The sequence below is a fragment of the Syngnathoides biaculeatus genome, chromosome 15 (genome assembly GCF_019802595.1).
Source record: "Syngnathoides biaculeatus isolate LvHL_M chromosome 15, ASM1980259v1, whole genome shotgun sequence".
Classification (NCBI taxonomy): domain Eukaryota; kingdom Metazoa; phylum Chordata; class Actinopteri; order Syngnathiformes; family Syngnathidae; genus Syngnathoides; species Syngnathoides biaculeatus.
This window is the reverse complement of record NC_084654.1, coordinates 18,981,978-19,006,519: the sequence shown is the minus strand read 5'-3', so window position 1 is coordinate 19,006,519 and position 24,542 is coordinate 18,981,978. Positions and strand designations below refer to the sequence as shown.

The window sequence follows — 24,542 nt, the reverse complement described above, 5'->3', positions numbered from 1 at the left end:
TCCGGGCACTCCGGTTTCCTCCCACTTCCCAAAAACACGCAACATTAATTGGACACTAAATTGCCCCTAGGTGTGATTTTGTGAGTGCAACTGTTTGTCCTGCGATTGGCTGGCAATCATTTCAGGGTGTACCCCGCCTCTTGCCCCGTTGACAGCTAGGATAGGCTCCAGCACTCCCCCCGACCCTCGTGAGGATAAGCGGCAAAGAAAATGGATGGATGGATGGATGATTTGATGAAGAAAAAAATGCACTGGAAGTGCGCATGGACATTCAAGTGTGGCAAAGACTCTGGAAAACTTCCATAAACAACAAATGGTAAATTTAGCTCCTCCCAGACTTAGTTTTCTTGACCCCAAGGTATATATATCCATTTTTTTTTTATACTTTCCTATTCAGAAAATACTTTTGCAGCATATTATTGAAACTCAGTATGTTTCAGAAAGAGAGAGAAGAGACCACCATGAAGACTTTCTATGTCACGGGTGTCAAACTCAAGGCCCCGGGTGCCAGATCCAGGCCCGCCATATGATTTCACGTGGCCAGTGAACGCAAATCATCGGCGTCAAAATCTGCGATTCTTGTGAAAATATGTCCCAACATTTCAAATTGTCAGAGATCATAAATGATGTTGAGATATTATCAGCATTTTTGTGTTTCCAAACGTGAACAATGGTTGGAAAAACCCATTATGCTTGATTTCTGATTCCAAAAACGAGTTCATAAATTTCACGTGGAGATATAATGAGGCGATTCAGGTTTTCTATGGTTTCACCATAACGACCCTCTGGGGGAAATCGTAACTACAATGTGGCCCGCGACAAAAATGAGTTTGACACCCCTGTTCTATATGCTTTTAAAAAAAAGAAAAATAAAATGTTCCTACAGCCTTAGCTACAAAATTTGAGAGCCTGGTGGGAAAACTAACACAAAAAAATTATAAATAAATTTTTCTGAACCAAAGTCGAAACCAATTTGGTCCAGCGTGCCGATTCACCTTTAATATTAATTTTTTAGTTTTGGTGCCATCTATATCACAATCAGGAACCTTTCGGACTTTACCATTTCACAACAAAAAGTTGAGTTTCACCAATGAGTTTTAAATTCATTGTAACAAAGTATCTATTTTGCTGTTTGTATAAATAAATGTACATTGTATATAATACATAGATGATTTTAATTGATAGCAGCAATACGCTAATATGACATTAATTGGACACTCTAAATTGCCCCAAGGTGTGATTGTGAGTGCGGCTGTTTGTCTCTATGTGCCCCTGCGATTTGATTGGCAACCAGTTCAGGGTCTACCCCGTTGACAGCTGGGAAAGGCTCCAGCACTCCCCATGCCCCTCGTGAGGATAAGCGGCAAAGAAAATGGATGGATGGATGGATGGATGGAATATGCTAATATGTTCTCATGCATGTCTGACGAGCTAAAAGGTCAATGCTAGCATCGCAAGTTCCACTGAAATTCTACAGACCCAAAGAAAGTACGCTCAGGTGAACATTTATCAATGACGTCAGTAAATATGCACTAACACACCCAAGTACATATTTAACGTTCCTTGCAGTTCTTTCCGCAATTCGATAACGCCATTAAGCGTGTGCATCCGGACACATTGACAAAAGACCCAAAACAAACAAGGGGCCTTCCGGTGGAATCACATTTGAATAAATTACACAGCATGGTCACCCTTTTGCGACGCAGTGAAACTTCTTGAACAAACTTCCAACACTTATATTAGGGAGATACTCTGCATTAGCTGACACTATAAATATTATAAATCGGTCGCTCTGTGAAGAGTCTGTCGTTGGTCTCATTATAAAATGAAAAATTAGTCACTGCTCAATTTAACGATTGTGTATCAGACAACTGAGTTGAATAAAGATTAAGAGGAACCGTACTGATGTCATCACGTTGCAGTGTCAAACATGTCACATTAATATTGGTCACTACCAGAGAGCTGCCTTTATTATTCATAATATATGTATTATTTCATAGTCTAATGCATTTATGCATAAAGGTCCGTAGTCTGTATCTATAAACAGTGGCTGGGTTAAATGAAGATGGGGGCATTTTTGGAATAATATTTGCAAACATTTCCGGCCTATAAGCCGCAACTTTTTTCATACGCTTTCAACCCTGCAGTTTATGTGGTGACGCGCCTGATTTGTGCATTTTTTTCGAAAGGCAGCAAGGGGGCACTCTCGCGGAAAAGGTAAGAGTGGAATATATGTGCCGAGGAAGTGACTTTTACCCGTCAGGCCCTGTTAGCGCTGTGCTAGCGTGATACTGCCGTGTCTCAGTGATTTTTACCAGTATGTGTTTTGAAACGGCCCTGTTGCTAGCATTAGCGTTAGCGCGGCGGCACTAGCATGAGCGTGTAAGTGCTAGCGTTAAACTCTCCGTGTACAGTTTTTCTTTGTAAATATCTCATGTTTCAATGTGGGCACTTGCGGCTTTTACGCAGCTGCAGCCCATGTATGTACCAAATGGTATTTCCTTTACAACTGTACTGGGTGAGGCTTATAACCAGGTGCGCTCTGTAGGCCGGGAATTACGGTATATACCACGGGTGTCAAACTCATTTTTCTCACAGGCCAAATTGTTGTTCCAGTTTCCCTCAGAGGGCCGTTATGACTGTGGAACAAAAATATTTAATCTCATCATATTGTTTTTCAACCATTCACGTTTGGTAACATAAAAATTCTCGTCATAGCTCAACTTTATCATTTATGATCCATAACAATTTGAAATTTTGGTATAGATTTTTACAAGAATCATGGGAATTGACACTCTAGATTTGGCTTCACGGGTCACATAAAATCATGTGGCGGGCCAGATCTGGCCCCTGGGCCTTCAGTTTGACACCTGTGGTATATACTGGATGTCAAGTGAAACTTGAGCCCAAAACTAAATTAGTCCACCAGAATGCTAATGCTATGTTTCCATTACGTTCCCATAACCACAATCAGGTTCCAGGCCACCGTGGACGTGAGACAACGTGGAGCGACAAGAATAACTTATCCGTATTTCTTGGGGCGCGGCATGGACGTGGACAACATTGCGGAACGGCCACATAAATTCCACTGGAACTGGAAACGTTAGAAAAGATGCACTAAAATGGAGAACAACGGCAAAAACGGCAAAAACTAGCAAGTGGCATATCTCCGAGGACATAAACATAGATTTTCAAAACATTGTGGAGCAACCACTTGTCTGAATCGACTGGATTGCTAATTTCTGCTCAAGACATTGTATCCATTTATTGTGAGATCAACTTTTTTATTGTGTGTGGAACTTGTTGATCTCCCGAAACCCCACACAGACAGTTTATGCCACAGGTGTCAAACTCAAGGCCCAGGGGCCAGATCTGGCCCGCCACATGATTGTATGTGGCCCGTGAAGCCAAATCTAAAGTGTCAATTTCCATGATTCATGTAAAAATCTATACCAAAATTTCAAATTGTCATATATCATAAATGATAAAGTTGAGATATTACAAGCATTTTTGTGTTACTAAATGTGAATAGTTGAAAAATACATTACCCTTGATTACTGATTCCAAAACTGGTTCATAAATTGATGTAAATATGATGAGATGACTAAATATTGTTGTTCCACATAGTCATAACAGCCCTCTGAGGGAAACCGGAACAACAATGTGGCCCGCGAGAAAAATGACTTTGACACCCCTGTTTTATGCGCTCTGGTGCTACTGTTTAGGCAAGCAACGACTGTTTCAAAACTGCCAACTATTTGTAGACGGTCATCAATTGAGGATGATAAGTTATAAAGAAATTTCTGAATTTATGGAACTGTCATATATTTTTATGTTTTGGGGCAAAGATGGACAGGTTTGACTGGAATAAAAAAAATCAGTGTATGACAGTTTGTGTCTTTATAAAACCAAATAGCCGACATCACAACGCTTGTAAAATGAAATCAGTGCGCGGGCGTAGCTGCTTTAGCGCGGCGTGTATTGCGGCAGGTGGGCTTCGGGCTTTTTGAACAATTGCTGGACATATTTCCCTGTGGGAAGATGAACCACAAAAAGGTGTGTGTGTGTGTGTGTGTGTGTGTGTGTGTTTTCAGAGTTTGTCATATGTGCACCTAGCTGGCCGAGATACTGGGTTTCATGTAGTGCAAACCTTCAGAGGCTTGCCCTCAATCTCGAATGATTATGAATGTTGCAATGAGTGAAATGCATACTCGTGCTTGTGCGCACTGTTGATAAAGAAAGCAAAAAGATAGCAGCATAGTTTGAGGTTTACAGCAATCCTGACTATTGATCAAAACAATACTGAGAAATTGTTTTTGATTGATTTAAAAGTATACACACCGTGACTGACTCGCCGCATGAATTGAGTTGAACATCAGTGACTATTTTTTCCATCCTTTCTCACCATCATGACCATATTTTTCGAAGTGCCGTAATTTCCAGCCTACAAAGCGCACCTGATTTTAAGCCTCACCCAGTACATTTGTCAAGGAAATACCATTTGGTACATCCATAAGCCGTGCCTGTGTAAAAGCCTCAAGTGCCCACATTGAAACAAGATATTTACAAAGAAAGATGGTACACAGAAAGAGTTTCAGTTTTAATACCTCAGCTTAACATAGCAACAACACAGTAGCACGAACAGGGGTGGTGGAAAAAAAAACCCCAACATACTGGTAAAAAAAAAAAAAAAAAAAAAGACAGCCATGGAAGCTACACAGTAGCAACACTTCAGGGCCAGTTATATAAAAATAAACGTAAATCACTAAGACGCGGCAGTAACACAGCAGCAACACGCTAGCGCAGTGCTAACGCTAGCGCATGCTAACAGGGACGGTAAAAAAAAAAAAAAAAAAAACACTCCAGTAAAAATCACTGAGACACGGCAGTAACACAGCAGCAACATGCTAGCACAGCGCTTAACAGGACTGATTAAAAAAACAAAAACAAAACATACTGGTAAAAAAAAAAAAAAGCAGCCGCGGTTTCTGCACAGTAACAACACTGTAGCACAGCACTAACAGGGCCGGTAAAAAACATACCTAAATCACTAAGATGCGGCAGTAACACAGCAGCAAAATGCTAGCACGGGGCTAACACTAGCGCGAGGCTAACGCGAGCGCACGCTACGAGGGCCGGTTAAAAAAATTAAAAAAAAACACTCCAATAAAAATCACTGAGACATGGCAGCAACACTGGAGCAACATGCTAGCACAGCAGCAATGCTAGCGCAGCGCTACCAGCGCCAATTAAAAAAAAAAAAAAAAAAAAAAAAACAACACACATACTGGTAAAAGTTACTTCCTCTGCACATATATTCCACCGGTCTCACTCTTACCTTTTCCGCTCGAGTGCCCCCTTGCAGACTTTAGAAAAAATGCACAAATGAGCCGCATCCCCACATAGGCCGCAGTGTTGAAAGCGGGTGAAAAAAGTCACGGTTTATAGGCCGGAATCTACGGTACTTCACACATACTCTGTTTATACCTTACATACAGTATACAGTACATATGGTATATTCCAGTGTCAGTTGCTTAACCTCATAATTTAGTCTCTTTAAAGGACATCTTTTAAGTTTCTTGGTCGCTATTATTCTTCGCCCAACGGTAGTAAGCCGCCATTTTGAAGGCTTTCATGAAATCTTCCAGCATACAGCGCATAGTACTCAAAACGAATCAATGACATTTGATTTGATTAATCTGTACAATGCTACTCAATATTTCAAGTTAGAAAACAAAAACAGACGTTTCGGATTTTTTTTAGTTCAGCAAAACAGGTCTGGCCGGGAAAACATTGTGGGGGGGGCGACGGTATTCGGGGAACATTTTCATAAAAATCAAAGTTGGGGTACTTCACCGGCACTCATGCATACCGGCGCCGTACATTTGGAATGCATCCAAAATGAGACGGTCCCCCCGTTCGTGTGTGCTTTATACAAAGCCAAGTGCCGAGTAAGCTCGACAAACATGACGGAAAATAACTTCGATAAATCTCCTGATGCCAAAACAACGCACGAGGAATAATTGACATTTTCTGAGAAGGGGGGGGAAATGGAGACCATTTGTAACCAAAATTATTGCACGCAGTTGACACAAATGAGCTATCAGACTGAAATAATACAAGTAATGTATTGGGCGAAATGTGAAATAATGACTGAAAAGTATGGATCGCCTTCTCTCAGCCAATCGGGAGTGGTCATTCAACTTAATTAAAGTATCCGGGCGCATTTATTCCGTATTGATGACAGACGCGCATAACTTAACTACTTAAATCACTCAGCCCGTCCTTAACAATTAATTAAAATTTTAAAGTTCTCATCTTCTGCTCCCAAAAAAAAAAAAAAAAAAGAGAGAAACCCGCCTGCTATTAAAGCAAATTCATTGCGAACGAATATCATCAATGCTTTGAAAAATGGATGACATGCCCGACAACTATTTGCGACAAACACTCTTAAAAGTAAAGGCCTCCATTTTAACACATACAGTGGACATTTTTTAAAAAAATGCAACAATGAGTCAATGGCAAAATTTAGTCCAAAGCCCTCCCCTAAAAATCAATACGTTTATTCAGTTTTATGCCACATATCAGACAAGCATGCTAATTTTGCACTTGCAAAGTTTTACATTTTTATGTTTTCATGCTACTGAATCCCAAATGAATAATGATCATTTAAAAAGACAGACTGACAGTGAACCACAATCATATTTCATCTTTGTGTTGCTTGGGTCCAATCTCATTTTAATCAGCAGGAAACTATTGTGTTTCTTTTGTTCCCCATTTCATATTTGCGTTTTGATGATGTGCTTTAACGACCTGGTCGTTGGGTGTGGAGCTGCATTATGATGATATTTGTCATGATTTCATCCCGAATTATAGATCTATATATATTTCAATGCGAGAGGATGCTTTGAAATAATCCCATACTGAGAGGGAAGAGATATTTTATGTGCGAATGCATAATTCATACTTCTTTAATATCATGAGTACAGTCTATTTGAGAAAAAGGTTATTGCCACATACTTTACCGTCACAGTTTTAAAAGACTGGACTGGGCACAATTTGATTCCAAATTTATGACTCAAAATCATGCATTGATTTAATGGAAGAAAGGTAGTTACAGTACGATGACTGTAATTCAGACAGCAGAAATGCTACAAAGCGACAAATATTTAGCCAGTTTGCTGGCAAAGCAAACTAAGTTTTTTTTTAACCTTTAGTGTTTCTGAATTTATGGCTCAAAAGTCAGGTAGTGACTTCATAAAGAATAAGAATCATATCTAGTTTGTGATTGTGATTTGAGTGTTTGTAAATCAGCCATCAGAAATGGCACAGCTGAAAAATGTTGTAGCTTGATAGTAAAAATTTTTAACTTATTGTTTTTAATATTTGTATGACTCCCAAATTGATGAGTCGACGGTTATATAATGATTTAACAAAGCATTTGACGATTGTAGCATCTAGTTCGCAACTTGCAATTTAGTCAACAGAAATTCTACCGCTAAAACTTTACAAATGTTGTAGCTAGCTTGCTAGCAAACCAAAGCATTAGCGAGGATTTGGTTTATAGGAATGGCTTTAATATTATGACTCATACATTGATTTCAAAGAATCACACAATTCAGCATCTAGTTTGTGATGTAACTATTTGAAACGCTAGAGCTAAGAGTTAAAAACGGCTTTAGCTAGCTCACCTTAGCTAACCTTTTTTAAACTTTGATTTTACAGGATGAGGATGATACTGGATTCAACTAATTCGAAAGCAACAAGGCATAAAACGTGTCAATGCTCACATTTCCACGTTTGGAAGATTCATAGCTGAACTTTATAAGTCCGTGTATTTATTCACTATAATGGCCGTTCAGCAGGCAGAAGCAAAACTGCTGCCAGCTACTGTACATTCAGAGCTCTGATTAGAATATTGGTGTTTGGTGATGTGTTCGTTTAATTACAACGAAACTCCGCAAGTGATCGATTCTAAAAATTGATCTTTTGCCGGTGAGTCAGTTGTTGCCTTCCCGGCGATCGCGTGAAACTGATGCTACCCGACAAACGTGCCAATCAACACCTCGCCATTGTAAAACAACTGCTTCGAATGCTTGATCGTCGGGGAATGGTGAGGGAAAAAAAAAAAAAAAAGCTAATTTTTATTCATTCTGGAATCTTCAGTTGTGATCTCAATTGTGTGAAGAAGCTGACCAACTCATCAATCAAAAAAATATGTTAATAAAAAAAATCCACAAGCAAGGTTTTAGCAAACGGGGGCATCTTCAAAATGGATCATTTTTAAAATCTTTTTTTTTTTCAGTGTTCATCAAGGAAGATGTTTTTAAGTCTGAATTTCTTGCGCATTTTACTATTAGGAGATATTTTGTTTCATGAGTATTTTTGTGGAACAACAACTCCAAAGATTTGGGAAAGAGAAGAATATGGGCCAATCCTTTTTTTTTCCCCTCAACCAAGGAAGTTTCATTGCTAAAAATTACGGTTTTATGATTTTGTTAGGCGGCACGGCGGATCAGCTGGTAAAGCGTTGGCCTCACAGTTCTGAGGTCCCGAGTGCGATCCCAGCCCCTGTGTGGAGTTTGCATGTTCTCCCCGTGTTTGCGTGGGTTTTCTCCGGGCACTCCGGTTTCCTCCCTCATCCCATAAACATGCAACATTAATTGGACACTCTAAATTGCCCATAGGTGTGATTGTGAGTGCGTTTGTCTCGATGTGCCCTGCGATTGGCTGGCGACCACTTCAGGGTGTACCCTGCCTGCTGCCAGTTGACAGCTGGGATAGGCTTCGGCCCTCCCAACGACCTTCATGAGGATAAGCGGCAAAAAAAAAAAAAAAAAAAAAAAAAAAGGATGGATGAATGATTTTTTGATTTTTTCCTAATTTCTCTCTGAACACTGTAAGAATATCTTAATGTCATATGCAAGAAGCGGGTCACTCTGATGGCCTAATGAAGTCCCGTATAATCCCACTCCAGTTATCTATTTATCATTTTAGACATCAGAGAAAACCAATTGCGGTGAAAAAGGGGGAGGACTGTGCCCCTCCAGTTAAAAAAAACTCATTACATCCTTGAAATAAGCGACAAAAGGAGGGAGCAGGACCGCACTCTTTTATAAAGAAGAATGGAGAGAGATAACGCGATCCCGTAAGGGAATTGTTATGCCACCCGAGAACAAAGACGGTCTCAGTCTGGATCGCGCAGCGGCCGCCGTTGGCGCTACTTGGCGCATTTGATCGAAACGCCAAACTCCCGTCTGCATGCGCAATCCCTGATTGTTTCATTATCCGAGGAGGAATTTGTCAGCTGTCGGAATGAAGACTTATTGGCGGTTATTGTGGGGGCTAGCGTCGAACCCTTTTCGCTCATCTGTCTGCCAGGCCGAAACGCACAACCCCGTCAGACCGCAGCTACTTCTCCAAATAAGGCGATATAACGAGATACACTGATGGGTTGTCACCCGTCGGAGACAAAACACCTGAGACCGGAATACAGAACATTGCCATTTCCATATCATATTCTTGTGCAGGCTCATCGGAGATGTTTGGACAGCAGAGGAAAGCAACAGAACAACAACAAACTAGCACTAGGTTCACGCCACTGGGTCTTCTCTGCACTTGATCGTGAGCGCCCTGAGGTGTTGGACACGATCTGCGTTTGCTCTTTTGGGCCAAGTGTGTGTGAAGGTGGCGACATGCCCGGGAACCAAATCGCACACAAGAGATCTCGCTCAAGGTTGTTGGCAAAGTCTCTTCTCTGGCTCAACGTGGCACTTGGTTGCTCCATTTTCTATTCAAAAGATTTCGCCGAGTGAATTTCAAAATGAAACCATAGAGCTCGTGCACCTACGTCATCAAATCGCGTCACTGGCCGCAAGTGTCGGTCAAACAAAGCATTGTTCAATGCTAAGTCGGTTGGAGACGTTACGGAAATATGTCTTGTAGCACGACGCCCAGAGTCTTGTCCGACACCGTCAGACATTTAGAAGGTAAAAACAAACGACGGTCTGTGGAAAAATTAGATAAACTTGGCAGAGAGGACCCGTATTTAAGGCCGAAATCGATGTTTATCGGCGATAAGAAATCAGACTGTGAATTCGCTTCCGCTTGTCTTGGACAACTGGATACACAGATGGATCTGGTGAGTAGGTCATCGAGATTTACACGGAAAAGTGTGAAAGCGTATACAAGTCTGGACGCGTACGAATACTTTGTTGCTGGATCTGTTCTCATCAGGAATAAATCCCACATAGGGACCGCTTTGACGGCTTGTGAACGCGGACGCGTATTCGGCCACACGTTAACCTTTGCCGGCATCCAATGATCTTTTCACCTAGTATTCAATACAAACACCAATATTTAAATAAATGACCCCTAGTTTTACTCGCATTCATTAACTATGATTGAAAAAAAGATGACGGTTGCGTTCTCTGCGTTCGTGCCAGTGTCCTATCAAATGGAATTGTTTTTTCAGAATATAGATTTTTAGCGTGACTGCTTCTGAAATCTGTTTCTGCAGCGACAAGGCCTGATCGTGCTCCCAGCTTGAACTTGTAATTCGGTATTGGCAATTTCTCATCTTGTGGGAAGACTTTTCTTCCTCTCTGGTGGATTTACGGCGCTAATGGACATCACGCGCTGTCACAGCCGGCAGTTCTAATGGTCGCTTCCTCATTGCTGCTTCTCAAATGTGCTCTTCAATGACTGAATCCTCCTATTGCTGGGGACAGTTATGACAGATTCGCTCATCTTTAGGATATAATATTACGACAAAGGTCTTGTGGTTCATTGTCGCCTCACTGGGGTGATTTGAGGCTTTGGTAATAAGTTAAACTCAAACTGCAGGCGCTATCTTAAAATCAATAAAACAAGAATTGCGACCACGACCATAGAGCAGCAAATGCAACTTATTGCGGTGTGGGAAAGCGGTACACATCTCTGTCGTGGATGCTCAGTACAATATAGAGATCGTGGACGTGACGCCACCATTTTCACGGCGCCATATTGCCGGTCAAAAAGAGCTGCTCGACAGCGTGGGGGACATTGAACCGGAGGAGAATATTTACAATACCTGAGACTCGTTGTGCTGTTGGTTGTCACAACAGACGAGACAGATATTCAAAGAGGTCATGCTAAAGAGTAAAGCTGGAAAGACCAGAAAAGATAGATGGATTTCGGCAATTAAATGTGATGGATGGTGCCCAACCAAATACACAGAACTCTGCGGTGATCACTTCACTTCAGGTAGGAATTATTCTTCTCAATCTCAAATTCCCAACAAGTATTTATAATGCCAAGTTGGCTCATTTGAGAACAATGCAAAAAAAGAAAAACGACGGAGTTGTGTCCAACGTACACGGAAGTGTGTTGCGACCACACGTTAAACTTCGGTAAACCTCTCCCCGACAGACTTTTTTTTTTTTTTAAATATGCATTGTTCTCAAACGAGCCCAATACGTATTTAAAAAAAGAAAATAAACCAGCTGTCGCAGAGAGGTTTACTTAGGTTAACGTCTGGCCACAACACGCTTCCGTGTACAGGGGATGAAGCCTATCCCAGCAGTTTAAGAGTCCACTTTCCTATCGGCGAAAACATCGACTTCGGCATTAAATATGGGTCCTCTATGCCAAGTGTCTCTCATTTTTCTACGTACCTTCGTTTATTATCACCTGGTAAATGTTTAACGGTATCAGACAAAACGCTGGGCGTCGCGCTATAAGATGTATTTTCGTGCCGTCTCCAAGTGACTTAGCATTGAGCAATGCTTTGTTTGACGTGACTTCGGTAACGGAGGTGCATGGAAACTGAAAAGCCCCTTGTAATTTCTGACAACCTGTCCACAACCCTTGTCCCAGTTTTGACTCCGGACCCACCCGTTGAAAACCGCAACTTTAGACAGGACTGAATCACTGAAATGATTTGTTGAAAAGATAAAAGTTCACTGACTCATTTAGTGCTTTATTGCTCAGTTCACGACTCCAAGTTCACATACTGAACCACGGTATGATCACGGACCGTAGTACACAATCATTCGTAAGGAGCGCAGCAATGGTTGCGAACAGTACCTTGACCCAACACAGTAAGTTTCTTTCAGCTTGTCCCGTTAGGGGTCGCCACAGCATAACACCTCAGATGAACGATCATATTTGTTTGCCGCAGTTTTTACGCCGGATGCCCAAACCACTGCTCTAACCACTGGCCCAACATCTGTTGACGATATCCCGGGGGGGCGCCATCTAAGACCTAGCGCCGCTAATGCACGTACGAACACCCGCCCTGTATATCAGGCTCCTATTTAATGACACTGAACCCCACCCTCCCCCACCCCAAGAGAGGACCCACATAAATCTCTTTACGCCACCTTGGCGGCCGACACACAAACAGAGCAGGGTTGTAAACTGATGCAAATCATCGCAACACCCGTGCAACCACCAAATGGAACACAGATATTTGATCTAGACAACACGATGGATGAATTAAGCCTGTCGGTGTTCAGTGTGTGTTTCGCTGATACACTTTTGTGTGCGTCTGTTTCTTTCACGAGTTTGTTTGCTTGGCGAACACGGATGAAGTGTTGGCGGCGCAACTTTTGCAGTTATTCTTTGACCTATTTCATCAGTGGTCATCGTCACTCGCTCAACCATCCACCGGTTATGAATACGATTAGAAATTCTGGTAATTCCGCTTCCATTCTTGCTTTTCAAAAGACGAGCATTTCCATGCTGGAAAGGGAGGGGTAGCCCCTTTATTGTTTCAGATCTTGTTCAGTGATAATGTCACAAAGACTGCGGAAACTAATTGTAAACATTTCTACGGCGTGCCCGCACAAGAGTCGGGATATGGTGCACTAAAATCAATAGCGCGCAACCAATTACGACATGACCACAATGCAGACGAGATGACATTTCATTGCGAGAACAGAGTATCACTTGTTTTTGCTCTTATGTATTGCTCGTGTCTATTGGGGGGGAGGGCTCGGATTTGTTCAAATACTTGCTGGGGATAAAAATAGTCACGACTGTGAAATAAGTTGTGTGGTTTCAGGGCTCTACTTTTGTCCCCATCATATTACTTTTAATTTTTTAACAAGACTGCGCAGGCAGGGGATGACTTATCTTTTAAGCAAAGAGAGGAAACTCCCCAGGGCACCCCTAAATGTCTCAAGAAAAGTGATAAATAATTGTTTTATTGATTTATTTACAATCTCATCAACTACAGTAAAAGCACTGAGATGATTCAAGATAATCCTCAAGATGGATTTTAAGGGCTTTTTGTCTTGAGGCTTTTCTTCAATTCAATTAATATTCAAAATCTGCTGATAAATTTACAGTGAACAGCGAGTGGGGTCGCACATGAAAATCGTTAAGAAGCCAGAAATTCAGGACATCAGATTATTGAAAAGAAAGAAGAAAAGACCGAGTGTGGAGGTGAAAATAAAACCTTTGCCCATACAGTCCACGTAAAAAAGGCTGTGCGCAGGGAAGTACAATTACACTCCGGAGTATGAAGACATATTTTCAACAGTCTGTTCCTCGGTAGGTGCTTCTGTTTTGGTGAGCAAATGGGCCCCCAACAGCCCCATTTTCTATAGTGCTCCTCAGTCGCGAGTCATTTGGAGACTATCGCAAGGAATACACCCAGGACTGGTCGCAGGTCACATACAATACATAAATAATATCAATTGATTCTTCTTCTTTTCCTCTCGGCTTGTCCCGTTTTGGGGTCGCCACAGCGTGTCATCTTTTCCCATCTGAGTGCATCTTCCTCTCTAACACCTACTCTCCTCATGTCCTCCCTCACAACATCCATCAACCTTTTCTTTGGTCTTCCTCTTGCTCTTTTGCCTGGCAGCTCCATCCTCAGCACATTTCTACCAATATACTCGCTCTCTCGCCTCTGGTCATGTCCAAACCATCGAAGTCTGCACTCTCGAACGTTGTCTCTAAAACATCCAACTTTGCCAGTCCCTCTAATGAGCTCATTTCTAATCCTATTCAACCTGCTCACTCCGAGCGAGAACCTCAACATCTTCATTTCTGCCATCTCCAGTTCTGCTTCCTGTTGTTTCTTCAGAGCCACCGTCTCTAATCCGTACATCATGCCCAGCCTCACCGCTGTTTTATAAACTTTGCCCTTCATCCTAGCGGCGACTCTTCTGTTACATAGAACACCAGACACCTTCCGCCAACTGTTCCATCCCGCTTGTACCCGTTTCCTTCACTAATAATATCGATTGATTATTAGTTAGAAGTTAGAAAGGCACTGAACAGGATGAAAAATGGAAAGACAGTTGGTCCTGATGACATACCAGTGGAGGAACGGAAGCAATTTGGAGAGGTGGCTGTGGAGTTTTTGACCAACTTCTTCAATAGAATACTAGAGAGAGAGAGAGAGAGAGAGAGAGAAGATGCCAGAAGAATGGAGGAAAAGTGTACTAGTTCCCATTTTTAAGAACAAAAGCGATGTTCAGAACTATGGAAACTACAGAGAAATAAAGATGATGAGTCACACAATGAGATTATGGGAAAGAGTAGTGGAGGGTAGACTCAGGTCAGAAGTAAATATATGCGAGCAACAGCCTGGAAAGAGTACCACAGATGCGTTATTTGTCTTGAGGATGCTCGTGGAAAAGTACAGAGAAGGTCAGAAGGAGCTACATTGTGTCTTTGTAGACCCAGAGAAAGCCTGATGTACGGATTAGAGACGGTGGCATTGAAGAGACAACAGGAAGCAGAACTGGAGGTGGCAGAAATGAAGATGTTGAGGTGTGAGCAGGTTAGATAAGATTAGAAATGAGCTCATTAGAGGGACAGCCAAAGTTGGATGTTTTGGAGACAAGGTGAGAGAGAGCAGACTTCGATGGTTTGGACATGTTCAGAGGCGAGAGAGTGAGCATATTGGGAGAAGGGTGCCGAGGATGGAGCTGCCGGGCCAAAGGGCGACAGGAAGACCAAAGAAAAGGTTGATGGATGTTGTGGGGGAGGACATGAAGACTGGAAGATGCACGAGATAGGTTTAGATGGAAAAAGATGACACGCTGTGGCAACCCCTAATCGGGACAAGCCGAAAGGAAAAGAAGAAGAAGATTATCCCAAGTAACTCTGGGTGAGACGCAAGGTACACCCAAGACTGGTTCGCAGCCTATCGCAAGGCACGTACAGACAAACACTTCACATTTACATCTATGGACAATTTTTAGGCTTTGCTGAATCGAACGGATGACAACGAACACATCACAGTTTAATAGAACAAAAAACAATAATTTATATGTCAGCCTGATGATCAATAAAATGGCAAAAAGCAATTAAAAAGATGTTTTTTTTTCCCCCACAGACAGTTTTGTTTTGTGAGAATGTTTATGTCAATGATTGTCTATCACAACCCTGACCAGGATACATGATATTAAAAACGGAGGGATCGTGGATGAGCCATTTTGAGTCCCTAAATTTAAGCGGCGACTGCTCATTTCTCTCTCACACAATAGTCGCGGGAAAGAAAGTACATCGAGGAGGTGGGGGATGTACGCCACAGATAAAGTCACTAAGTTGTTTTGGCGACGCATATTAGAAAGATTGATCCTTTTTCGAGCTTTAGCACCTTTTAACATGAAAAGTTTACAACGCGAAGACTCACCTGGGCGGCCATGAAGGAGAGATCCATGCTGTTGCTCGGCTCGGGGCGAAGGCACTCAATGAAAAAAGCCGGCGCTTCGCCCTCCTCCTCTTCCTTTTCCTCTTCTTCTTCACCTCCTCATTGAGCATGTGCCCCCGCTTTGGTTTCTTGTTTTTTTTTTTTTAATCTCTTCCCGCCTCGTCCGCAAGCGCACGCACACAAGTGGCGTTGCGCGCTTCAGATGGACGCGAGGTTGGAAGAGGAGGGAGGGCTGAATAGCATGAGAGGGAACGGAGGGAGGAGGAGAAATGGATGCAAGCGGCAGCGTGAGAGGATGTGAAGGAGAGTCTAGGCAGACGGTGACTGACTTGTAATAGTCTCTCTCTTTCGCTCTCTCTCTCTCTCTCTCTCTCTCTCTCTCGTCTGTCTCTCCATCAGGCCAAATTCAGCATCTGTAGATAAACAAGATGTAAAGAAATCAGGATTTTGACAAGTATTTCAATTCAATGGACTGATTAGGGTTAGGTGGAACTGGTGAGAGGATTAGTGTCACAGTTCTGAGGACCTCGGGTCAAATCCCGGCCTCGCCTATGTGGATTTTGCATGTTTTCCCAGTGCCTGACCACTCATTGCAGTACTCTCTTTTCCCCAGTAATACATTGATAGTATCAAGTGTTCTAATCTAGTGTGCGTCACAACTTCCCAGAGGGTCTGCCAGGCAAACATTTGCACCATCCGAACACACAAACATTCAGTCAGCATTCCCCGACTTTGACTTGACTTTAATTCTGAGTCAATTCACAGAATTTCCCAGAATGACCGAGGAAAGTTTCCAATCTTTACTTCCCACAGAAATGAAATGGAAATTTTCCACCTCCTTGCAACCAGATCCATTTTGAACTTTGTTGCTAAGGTGATGCGAAAAATGATGTCATGTGACAACAATGTTTCTTAACCACTTTCAACGCTCCACCACGTTGTGTGCCTCCATGTTTAGTCCTCCACTCTGTCGATTTCATTTCTTGCCTTTAAACCTCTTTTAAAACGTTTATTTTTATTGTCTATAAACTTCATCTTCAAGTGATATACAGTACAGCCTCGGTTCTCGACCAGACTCCGTTCCAGAAGGCGGTTCGAAAAGCGATTTGTTCGAAAACCGAATCGATGTTTCCCATATACAATTAATGGAAAAAGAAATAATGTGTTCCAAGCCTAAAAAAAATTGGGCTTTTTGAAGCATTTTTTCCTGATAATAAACTGCATAGTAGACATACATGTGTAGTTTAAATACTTTATATAATAAAATGATTTCAGAAATATATTTATTTTTTGCTTTAAATGTATGCTGTAATAGAGTAGGCTAGGCTGGGAGTGCATTGGAGTATCTGTTGCGACTCGGCCCCGAGTCGTATAAACTTTTTTTTTAACTAACAAAACTGCAGAATAACTTTTAATAACAATAATGAGGGGCGGGGGGTAAAAGCAACAAAAAAATATATATATTTTTAGAAAAAGTAAAAATTAACTTGTAACTTGAGTTAACGAAATCTTTGAAACAAAGCAAAAATGCAGAAATGCTAATGAAACAGAGCATTATTGAAGTTCACGAGAAAAAAAGCAATGAAAAACTATCAAGTACTGTATGTATCGGAGCTCTTCGGTGGGCGTGACTCGCCCCCTGGAAGTTCTTTTCTTTTCCCCAAAAACTTATTTCGTGTCACTTCTTTGGAGCCATAATTGGGGGTTAATAGTTCTCAATGGAAAGAAAAAAAGAGTCAATGTAGCTACCGGGACACGTCTGTGTACAGAGGCTGCGTTATACACAACAACAACACGCGTCGTGGGTCAGCCGGTCGGGCCGCGCGCGTTACGGTATTTCCGGGTTTTGTCAGGGGCGTTCGAGTACCGATTTTCATTCGAAAACAGAACCAAAAAGATCTCGAAACTTTCGTTCGAAAACCGAGTATTCACTGTAAATTGTAGTATAGCAATGACATTGTTTCATATTATTCTGAAAATGCATTTGTACAAATAAAAACCTAAATTTCAGTCAACATTTAGTCACTTCCCAGCTCAAAAATAGTAGTGATGAACGTGAAAATGGGAGTCGGTATCTATTCGGTTTTTGTTTTTAAGTCACATTTCACATATGAGACAGAAGACGCATCCGCTTGCATCGGCACTTCCGCTCCTTTTCCAATTCTTTTGTTTTATTTTTAAATTTTTGCTGATTGGGCAATTCTCTCCTCCACAGGGATTTTCACGACTTTACATCTATTTTTTAAGAACTAATCTCCCATTCCGTCCATATCATTAACACGGTGAAATGCATTAAAAGTTCTTTTTAATTACCTCAATGTTCAGCCGTGACATCCATATTGTTACGCAAGCAATTACTTTTATTAATTCATCTCCTGCAGCCATATTTCCTGGGACAGGGGCAGCGAATTCCGCCCCCTCAACCTCCATTCACGTGGGGTATGATCTGTAAAAATAGATTAATAATCCAGGAACTTGTCATGTCGGGATTTTGCAGGTTGACGCTAACGAGCGGGAATAATGTCATGCCACCTCCTCTGCCTGCCCGGGCTGAACGTCGCCAACTGCCCGCAGTGTGACTGATGTGCTCTGTCATCTGGATGCATTTAAAGCCAAGCGTCGGGTATTTGTGGGCTTTCATGCATTTCTATGTACCGTTTGTGTGTATGGTTCACGTCTGTAGGAATTCGTCACGCTGAAAGATGGCTCACCTTGTCTGTAGGGTTTTTGATTTTTTTTTTTTTTAAACTGTAATTTTCCCCACCAACTGGCAGCTCGGCGTCACGCTATGGATAACACCAAAATTGCCGGCACGGTGGGGGGAAGCTGTAGAGCACAGTTTTGAGGACCGTGGTTCAAATCCTGTCCAGAGTTTGCTTGTTTTCCTCACAAGTGTCGCGGGATAGCCGATCCCAGCTATCTTCAGGCAGGAAGTGGGGGTATACCCTGAACGGGATGCCAGCCAATCGCAGGGCACATGGAGATAAACAGCCGCACTCACTATCACACCTTGGGGCAATTTAGAGTCTCCACCGAATGCATGATTTTTGGGATGGGGGAGGAAACCGAATTGCTCGGAAAAAACCCACGTAGGCACGTGAAAACTCAGAACTGTGATGCTAACGCTCTAACGGGTCACGCCACCGTCCCGCCATACATATGACCGTAATTTCCGGCCTATAAGTTGTGACTTTTTTCACACAATTCCAACCCTGCGGCTTATGCGGTGATGCAGCTAATTTGTGCATTTTTTTCTAACGGCTGCCAGGTGGCACTCGAGAGGAAAAGGTAAAAGTGAGCCCGGTGGAATATATGTGCCGAGGAAGTGACTTACCGGCCCGGCCCTGTTAGCGCTGCGCTAGCGTGTTACTGCCATGTCTCAGTGATTTTTACCAGTATGTTTTTTTTCTTTATTTTAAACAAAAACCTGCAACACCCTGTCGCCGCGCTGACGCTAACGCTAACGCTAGCACCGCCACACTTGCGACAAACTCTGTGTACCATCTTTCTTTGTAAATATTTTGTGTTTCAATGTGGACTCCGGCATATGCATGTACGAAATGGCATTTCCTTTACAAATGTACTGGGTGAGGCTTATAACCAGGTGCGCTCTGTAGGCCGGGAATTACGGTATGCATTCATATATATGTATAAAAACTGAATTTCAACATTGACTCATTTAACATGCGACATCACTCCGCAAACATCCCCCTCTCTTTTATTCCTCGTGATATTACAGCTCTGAGCTTTGCGCTCTGTTTTTCCTCCACGTCCTCGTGGGCCTCTCGTCAAACGCTGCAGATCCAAGCAGGCGGCTGATTCATAATTCATGCTCAGCTGGATATCTTCAATTGTGGGTTTCTTCTCAAAGGCAACCGATACGAGCGCATAACATTTCTGCACATGCTGACCCCAAACTGGAAGTATACCTTTAAAAAAACAGGTTGTGCACCTCTTTCTGGGTTCCTGCTTCCCAAGTATCATTCCGAATCTTGAGATCATATCTGTTATGCCTCATTCAAATGAGAGAAATCACAACGGCAGTCGGAGGATGCGATTTGTCTGCTCTGTTGGCCTCTGAGTGACTCCGCAGTCCTCGGACACACCGTTCCATCTTATGCGATCTACTGATACGCTAGACCTCCGCCAAGGCCCCCAAATCCTCAACTTGTCCATCTGATTTGTTTGATTGCAATATTGGGACGCATTTGGTAATATTGTTACTCGACAAGCACATTACAAAACAGGCGCTAAATGCAACATGGTTGTCTCACAAGAGCACCATTTACCAGATGTGGTAAGATACTCGGGGCTTGTATAACAGTGAGCCTAAGTTTAGTCTGGGTTGTGAGTGGAAATTCCAGAGTTTTCACTATACGTTCGTGTACACATTTTTTTTTTTTACTAGCATTAGATCATCCATCCATTTTCTGAGCCGCTTATCCTCACGAGGGTCGGGGTGAGTGCTGGTACCTATCCCAGCTGTCAACGAGCAGGAGGCGGGGTACACCCTGAACTGGTTGCCAGATAATCGCAGAGCACATCGAGACAAACAGGCGCACTCACAATCACATCTAGGGGCAATTTAGAGTGGCCAATTAATGTTGCAGGTTTTTGAGATGTGGGAGAAAACCGGAGAGCCCGGAGAAAACCCACGCAGGCACGGGGAGAACATGCAAGCTCCACACAGGCGGGGGCCGGGATTGGACCCAGGTCCTCAGAATTGTGAGGCCAACGCTTTACCAGCTGAGCCACCGTGCCCCCTCAGATCATCTGGAGATGTCAAATTAGTTTGAAATTGGATGAAACTGTTTAAGGATTCCACTGTGTGGTATAGTAACAGTTTAAACTATTAATACAAGTAGTTATAAATTGTTGCGGGGGGGGGGGGTGTCAATTTTTGCGCTACTTGGTCCCTACCCTCTGCAAATAAATATTGTAGCTGCTTTTAGACATGAAAACATCCGCACTATTTTTAAGCATTTTCCTGCATGAGTTCTGCCGAGAAACAACTCGCTCAGAAGTTTAGTGGATGGTTTGCATTCCGCACTTCCCCCGTCGTCCGCCAAATTAGCCTTTGGAGATGGGCAGAATGGTCACTCGGCACATAGATGGATGGAGCCATTAGCGAATACAGCAGAACCTCAAACATTTGGTCACATTTATCCATTAGTGAAATTAGCCTTCTCTTTTCTCTTCAGATTTAAAAAAAACAAAAACAAACAGGTTTCAACAGACATTCATTCACCGTTCATCGCTCACCAAAACAGCAGGACTTATCGAGGCACATAAAATGTCTTGAGGAATTCTTATTGTATCTTGTACGATGAATTCTGCATTCAACGTTCTGTTTTTGAATGAGAAGAGATTTAAAAAAGATGATGACTACTGTAATTTCTGGCGAATAAACCGCAACTTTTTTCACAAGCTTTTAATCCTGCGGTTTATGGTGGTGATGCAGCTAATTTGTGCATTTTTTCTGCCGTGTCTTAGTGATTTTTACCGGTATGTTTTTTTTAACCGGCCCTGTTAGCGCCGCGCTAGCGTGTTGCTGCTGTGTTACTGACGCGTTTCAGTGATTTAGGTATGTTTTTTTTTTGTTTTGTTTTGTTTTTTAAACCAGCCCTGTTAGTGCTGTGCTACTATGTTGTAAACTATGTGTACCGTCTTTCTTGATTTTTTCCAGTATGTTTGTTTTTTTTCTTTTTTTTACCGGCCCTGTTAACGCCGCGCTAGCATTACCGGCATGCTAGCGTGTCTCTGGTGTGTTACTGCCGTGTCTCAGCGATTTAGGTATGTTTTTTTTTTTGAACCAGTTCTGTTAGTGCTGTGCTACCGTGTAGCTGCTGTGGCTGTTTTTTTTTTTTAATGAACCCTGTTCGTGCTACCGTGTTGTTGCTGTGTTAAGCTAACCTCAGGGACCCGCTAATCTAAGGTATTAAAACTTTGAAAACTCTTTCTGTGTCTTTCTTTGTTAATATCTCATGCTTCAATGTGAGCACTTGTGGCTTTTACACAGGTGCAGCTTATGTAGATACCAAATGGTATTTCCTTTACAAATGTACTGGGTGAGGCTTATAATCAGGTGCGCTCTGTAGGCCGGAAATTACGGTACACACACAAAAAAAGGTTAAATTCTAAAATGCACTATAACCTTTGCAGTTGATCTTAATATGACCTTCTCTGAACCATCACAGACTCATCGGCAGATTCCAGAGATATAGAGAGAAGTCAGAGAAAGGCATAAAATGCCTCGGGGGACGCAGGTGGGCAGGTTTCCCCAAACACTGTGCTTGCCAAGCCCCCCCCCCAAAAAAAAAAAAACTGTACCACTGAAGTTATTATAGGGCACTATTCATCTCATCTGGAAAAATGTCCAGTCAGCAGATATTTCTTCAAAAAGTGTTTGGGTTTTAAAACATTGAAGAGTCGGACATGTGCGTTGAAAAGCTAAGATCGGGTCACGTTAAGTTCAACTGGAATTGTTTGAGTGCATTTTAAGTTCGTCCTGAAATTTCACCTGAAAAGTCCTTATACTTTAACGTTTTGTGACTGCTAAAAAAACAAACAAAAAACAGTGAGGGCGCTTTTCCCTCAATTCGCTGCTCAAAGCTGAACTTATTGTCACGTTGGCGCACAGCAGCAGAGTGGCCGCGTGTGTGTGCAACTAGAAATGTTTGTTTCGAATTTGAATGCGTTACCGGTGAACACATTTGCGCGTCGTCAACCGGTCGGCAAAGAGGACGCCTGAAAGTCAGTCGCATTTATGAGACGGGACGAGCCCGGAGCGAGATGAACAAATCTCCCCGACGGAACAAACCAGACGACCGAGCGGGGCTGATCATAAAAAGTGAATTTCGGAGGAGCGAGTGGCCCTAAATTAGGATGGGAGGGAGTGCACGGAGGATGCGAGAAGAAGCCAGAAGAAGAAGTAAATGAGTTTTGCCGTGTCGCATGATTTCCCAAAGGGTGAGGACGGGCACCAGGATGGCGTTCAATGAAGCGGATGAATTTTAAGTGGCACTTGAGGCGGAAGTGCGAAGAACTAACAACTAGTTATTGACAGCAGATTGGCGGCAGAGATCGTCTTAACCATGGAAGGAAATATGTGCAATTTGAAATGTACAGCGATCATATTTTCAATAGTTGGCTACGATTCGGTGTCTAAAATTCACCGTCTGTGCCACCAGGCAGGGTTACTTCAGGTTAGAACCCAACAGCCAGCCAATCCAGTTACGCTTTCTAATATGTGACGTCACGTGACTAAGAAAAGTTAAAAGACTGGATCGCGCATACGCATCGAGGTATGTCGATTGGTTGAAGCCAGTTGCCCGCCATCTTGGTACTCCCAAAACGTGTGGAGGACTTGGTCTATAGCTTGGATTATGACAGGGTTTTTCTCAAAGTTTGGCATATAGAATTAAAACTGGTCGAGTGAGCTTGACATTTTTTCAGTTTTGATAAAATGAATGATTTTTAATTCAACTTGGTAAACCAAAAAAGGCGAAGTGAAAAGAAAAGAGCGTGACTACCAAGAAACCCCGCATAGTACCGATTGCCCAATTTCCATCACATGTTAACGTCTCCCAAAATACGCCGTGAACCACTTATCATAACATAGCAAAAAAAACTAAGCATTTTTGTCATAAAAACATACAATTTTAAGTCAATCAGTTTGATATATTTTTGGAAATAAGGACTTGCAATGGGAAAATACATGCTCAACGCATTGTTCATTTGTTGTCTCTGCCACGTCCTATTTCAGACAGAAAATTTCAACCTGTTTCCTCGTATTTGAAAATCAAATTCAATTTGCAGAGTTCTGTATTATGAAATTCATCAAAAATTTCACATAAAACGTGTTTTCTTGCTTATCCACCTACGAGGTTTTGGAAAATATTGACATCGCTTTTTCGCAAAAAAACGTCAGCCCATAAAGGTGAAGCAGAGAGTGAACAGTGAACAACAAGAACCGGAAACAAAACTTTGTTCAAGTGAATTAAGTTCATCAGAAAATGAAATAAAAAACATTTACGAACAAACTTTAACAGTGTCAAAGTAAATCTTTCGAATTTACCTGTTGAATGTTTCCTCACAGCCACAAAACTGGCGATTAACGCACAGGTGGGCATGGCTGTTTTGGGAGTATCAAGATGGCGGATGGCGACTTCAGTTTTGGTGGCCAATGAGCCATCCAGTCTTTTTTGGGGGGGGGGGGGGGAATCAGTGGAAGTAACCCTGCCTGATGGCACAGATGGTGAATTTTAGACAGCGAATTGTGGCCGGTTGAATTGTTGAATTGAAAGGTTACAATGCAATACAACTTTTGAAAATGTGATCACGTTACATTTCAAATTCAAATCCTGGTGGCACATATTTACTTCCATACTTAACCAGTTTCTCAACCTTGACTGAGGCCCATTGGTATATTTTATAGCCGAAATATCTAACGGCACCCCAGAAGATAATCAAACAACCGAAATAACGGCCATCACAAGGCTACTTTCTCAATGTGAACTAAGTTTAGTTGAACACAAAGGTATCATATCATATAAATGGCACACAGGTTAAATGCACCTATCTGCAATTTAGTGGAAGTGAAATGACGTCTGCTTTTGTACGTGTGAAACTCGAGGATTTCCCACAGAACGCCGAATGATCTCGCACACATTTTTCGGTCCAGCGCTTCGGAATCACTTCGCTTCGGAGGTGTAACACGAGCGGTTCTGTGCGCGGGGCGTGCTGTCCCTTTGAATAAATACAATTATCCGAGCTACTTACGGGCAGTCCCACTTTGCCGGAGCGCCGAGGGAATGAAAAAAAAAAAAAAAAAAAAAAACTAACGACTGTCCTTATGCCAATCTGAACCAATCCAAACATTTTAGCAAAA

The 24,542-nt window shown here is 42.3% G+C and overlaps 1 protein-coding gene across 1 annotated transcript in view; it reads right to left on the bottom strand.

Moving 5' to 3' along the window:
- LOC133513243 (uncharacterized protein C14orf132) overlaps positions 1-24,542 on the bottom strand; it is a 118,793-nt gene that overhangs the window by 16,579 nt on the left and 77,672 nt on the right. The window contains 2 exon segments of the mRNA XM_061843828.1: positions 15,635-15,702; positions 15,705-16,065. Of these exon segments, the coding sequence (XP_061699812.1) occupies positions 15,635-15,702; positions 15,705-15,762 (126 nt within the window). The 5' untranslated portion in view covers positions 15,763-16,065.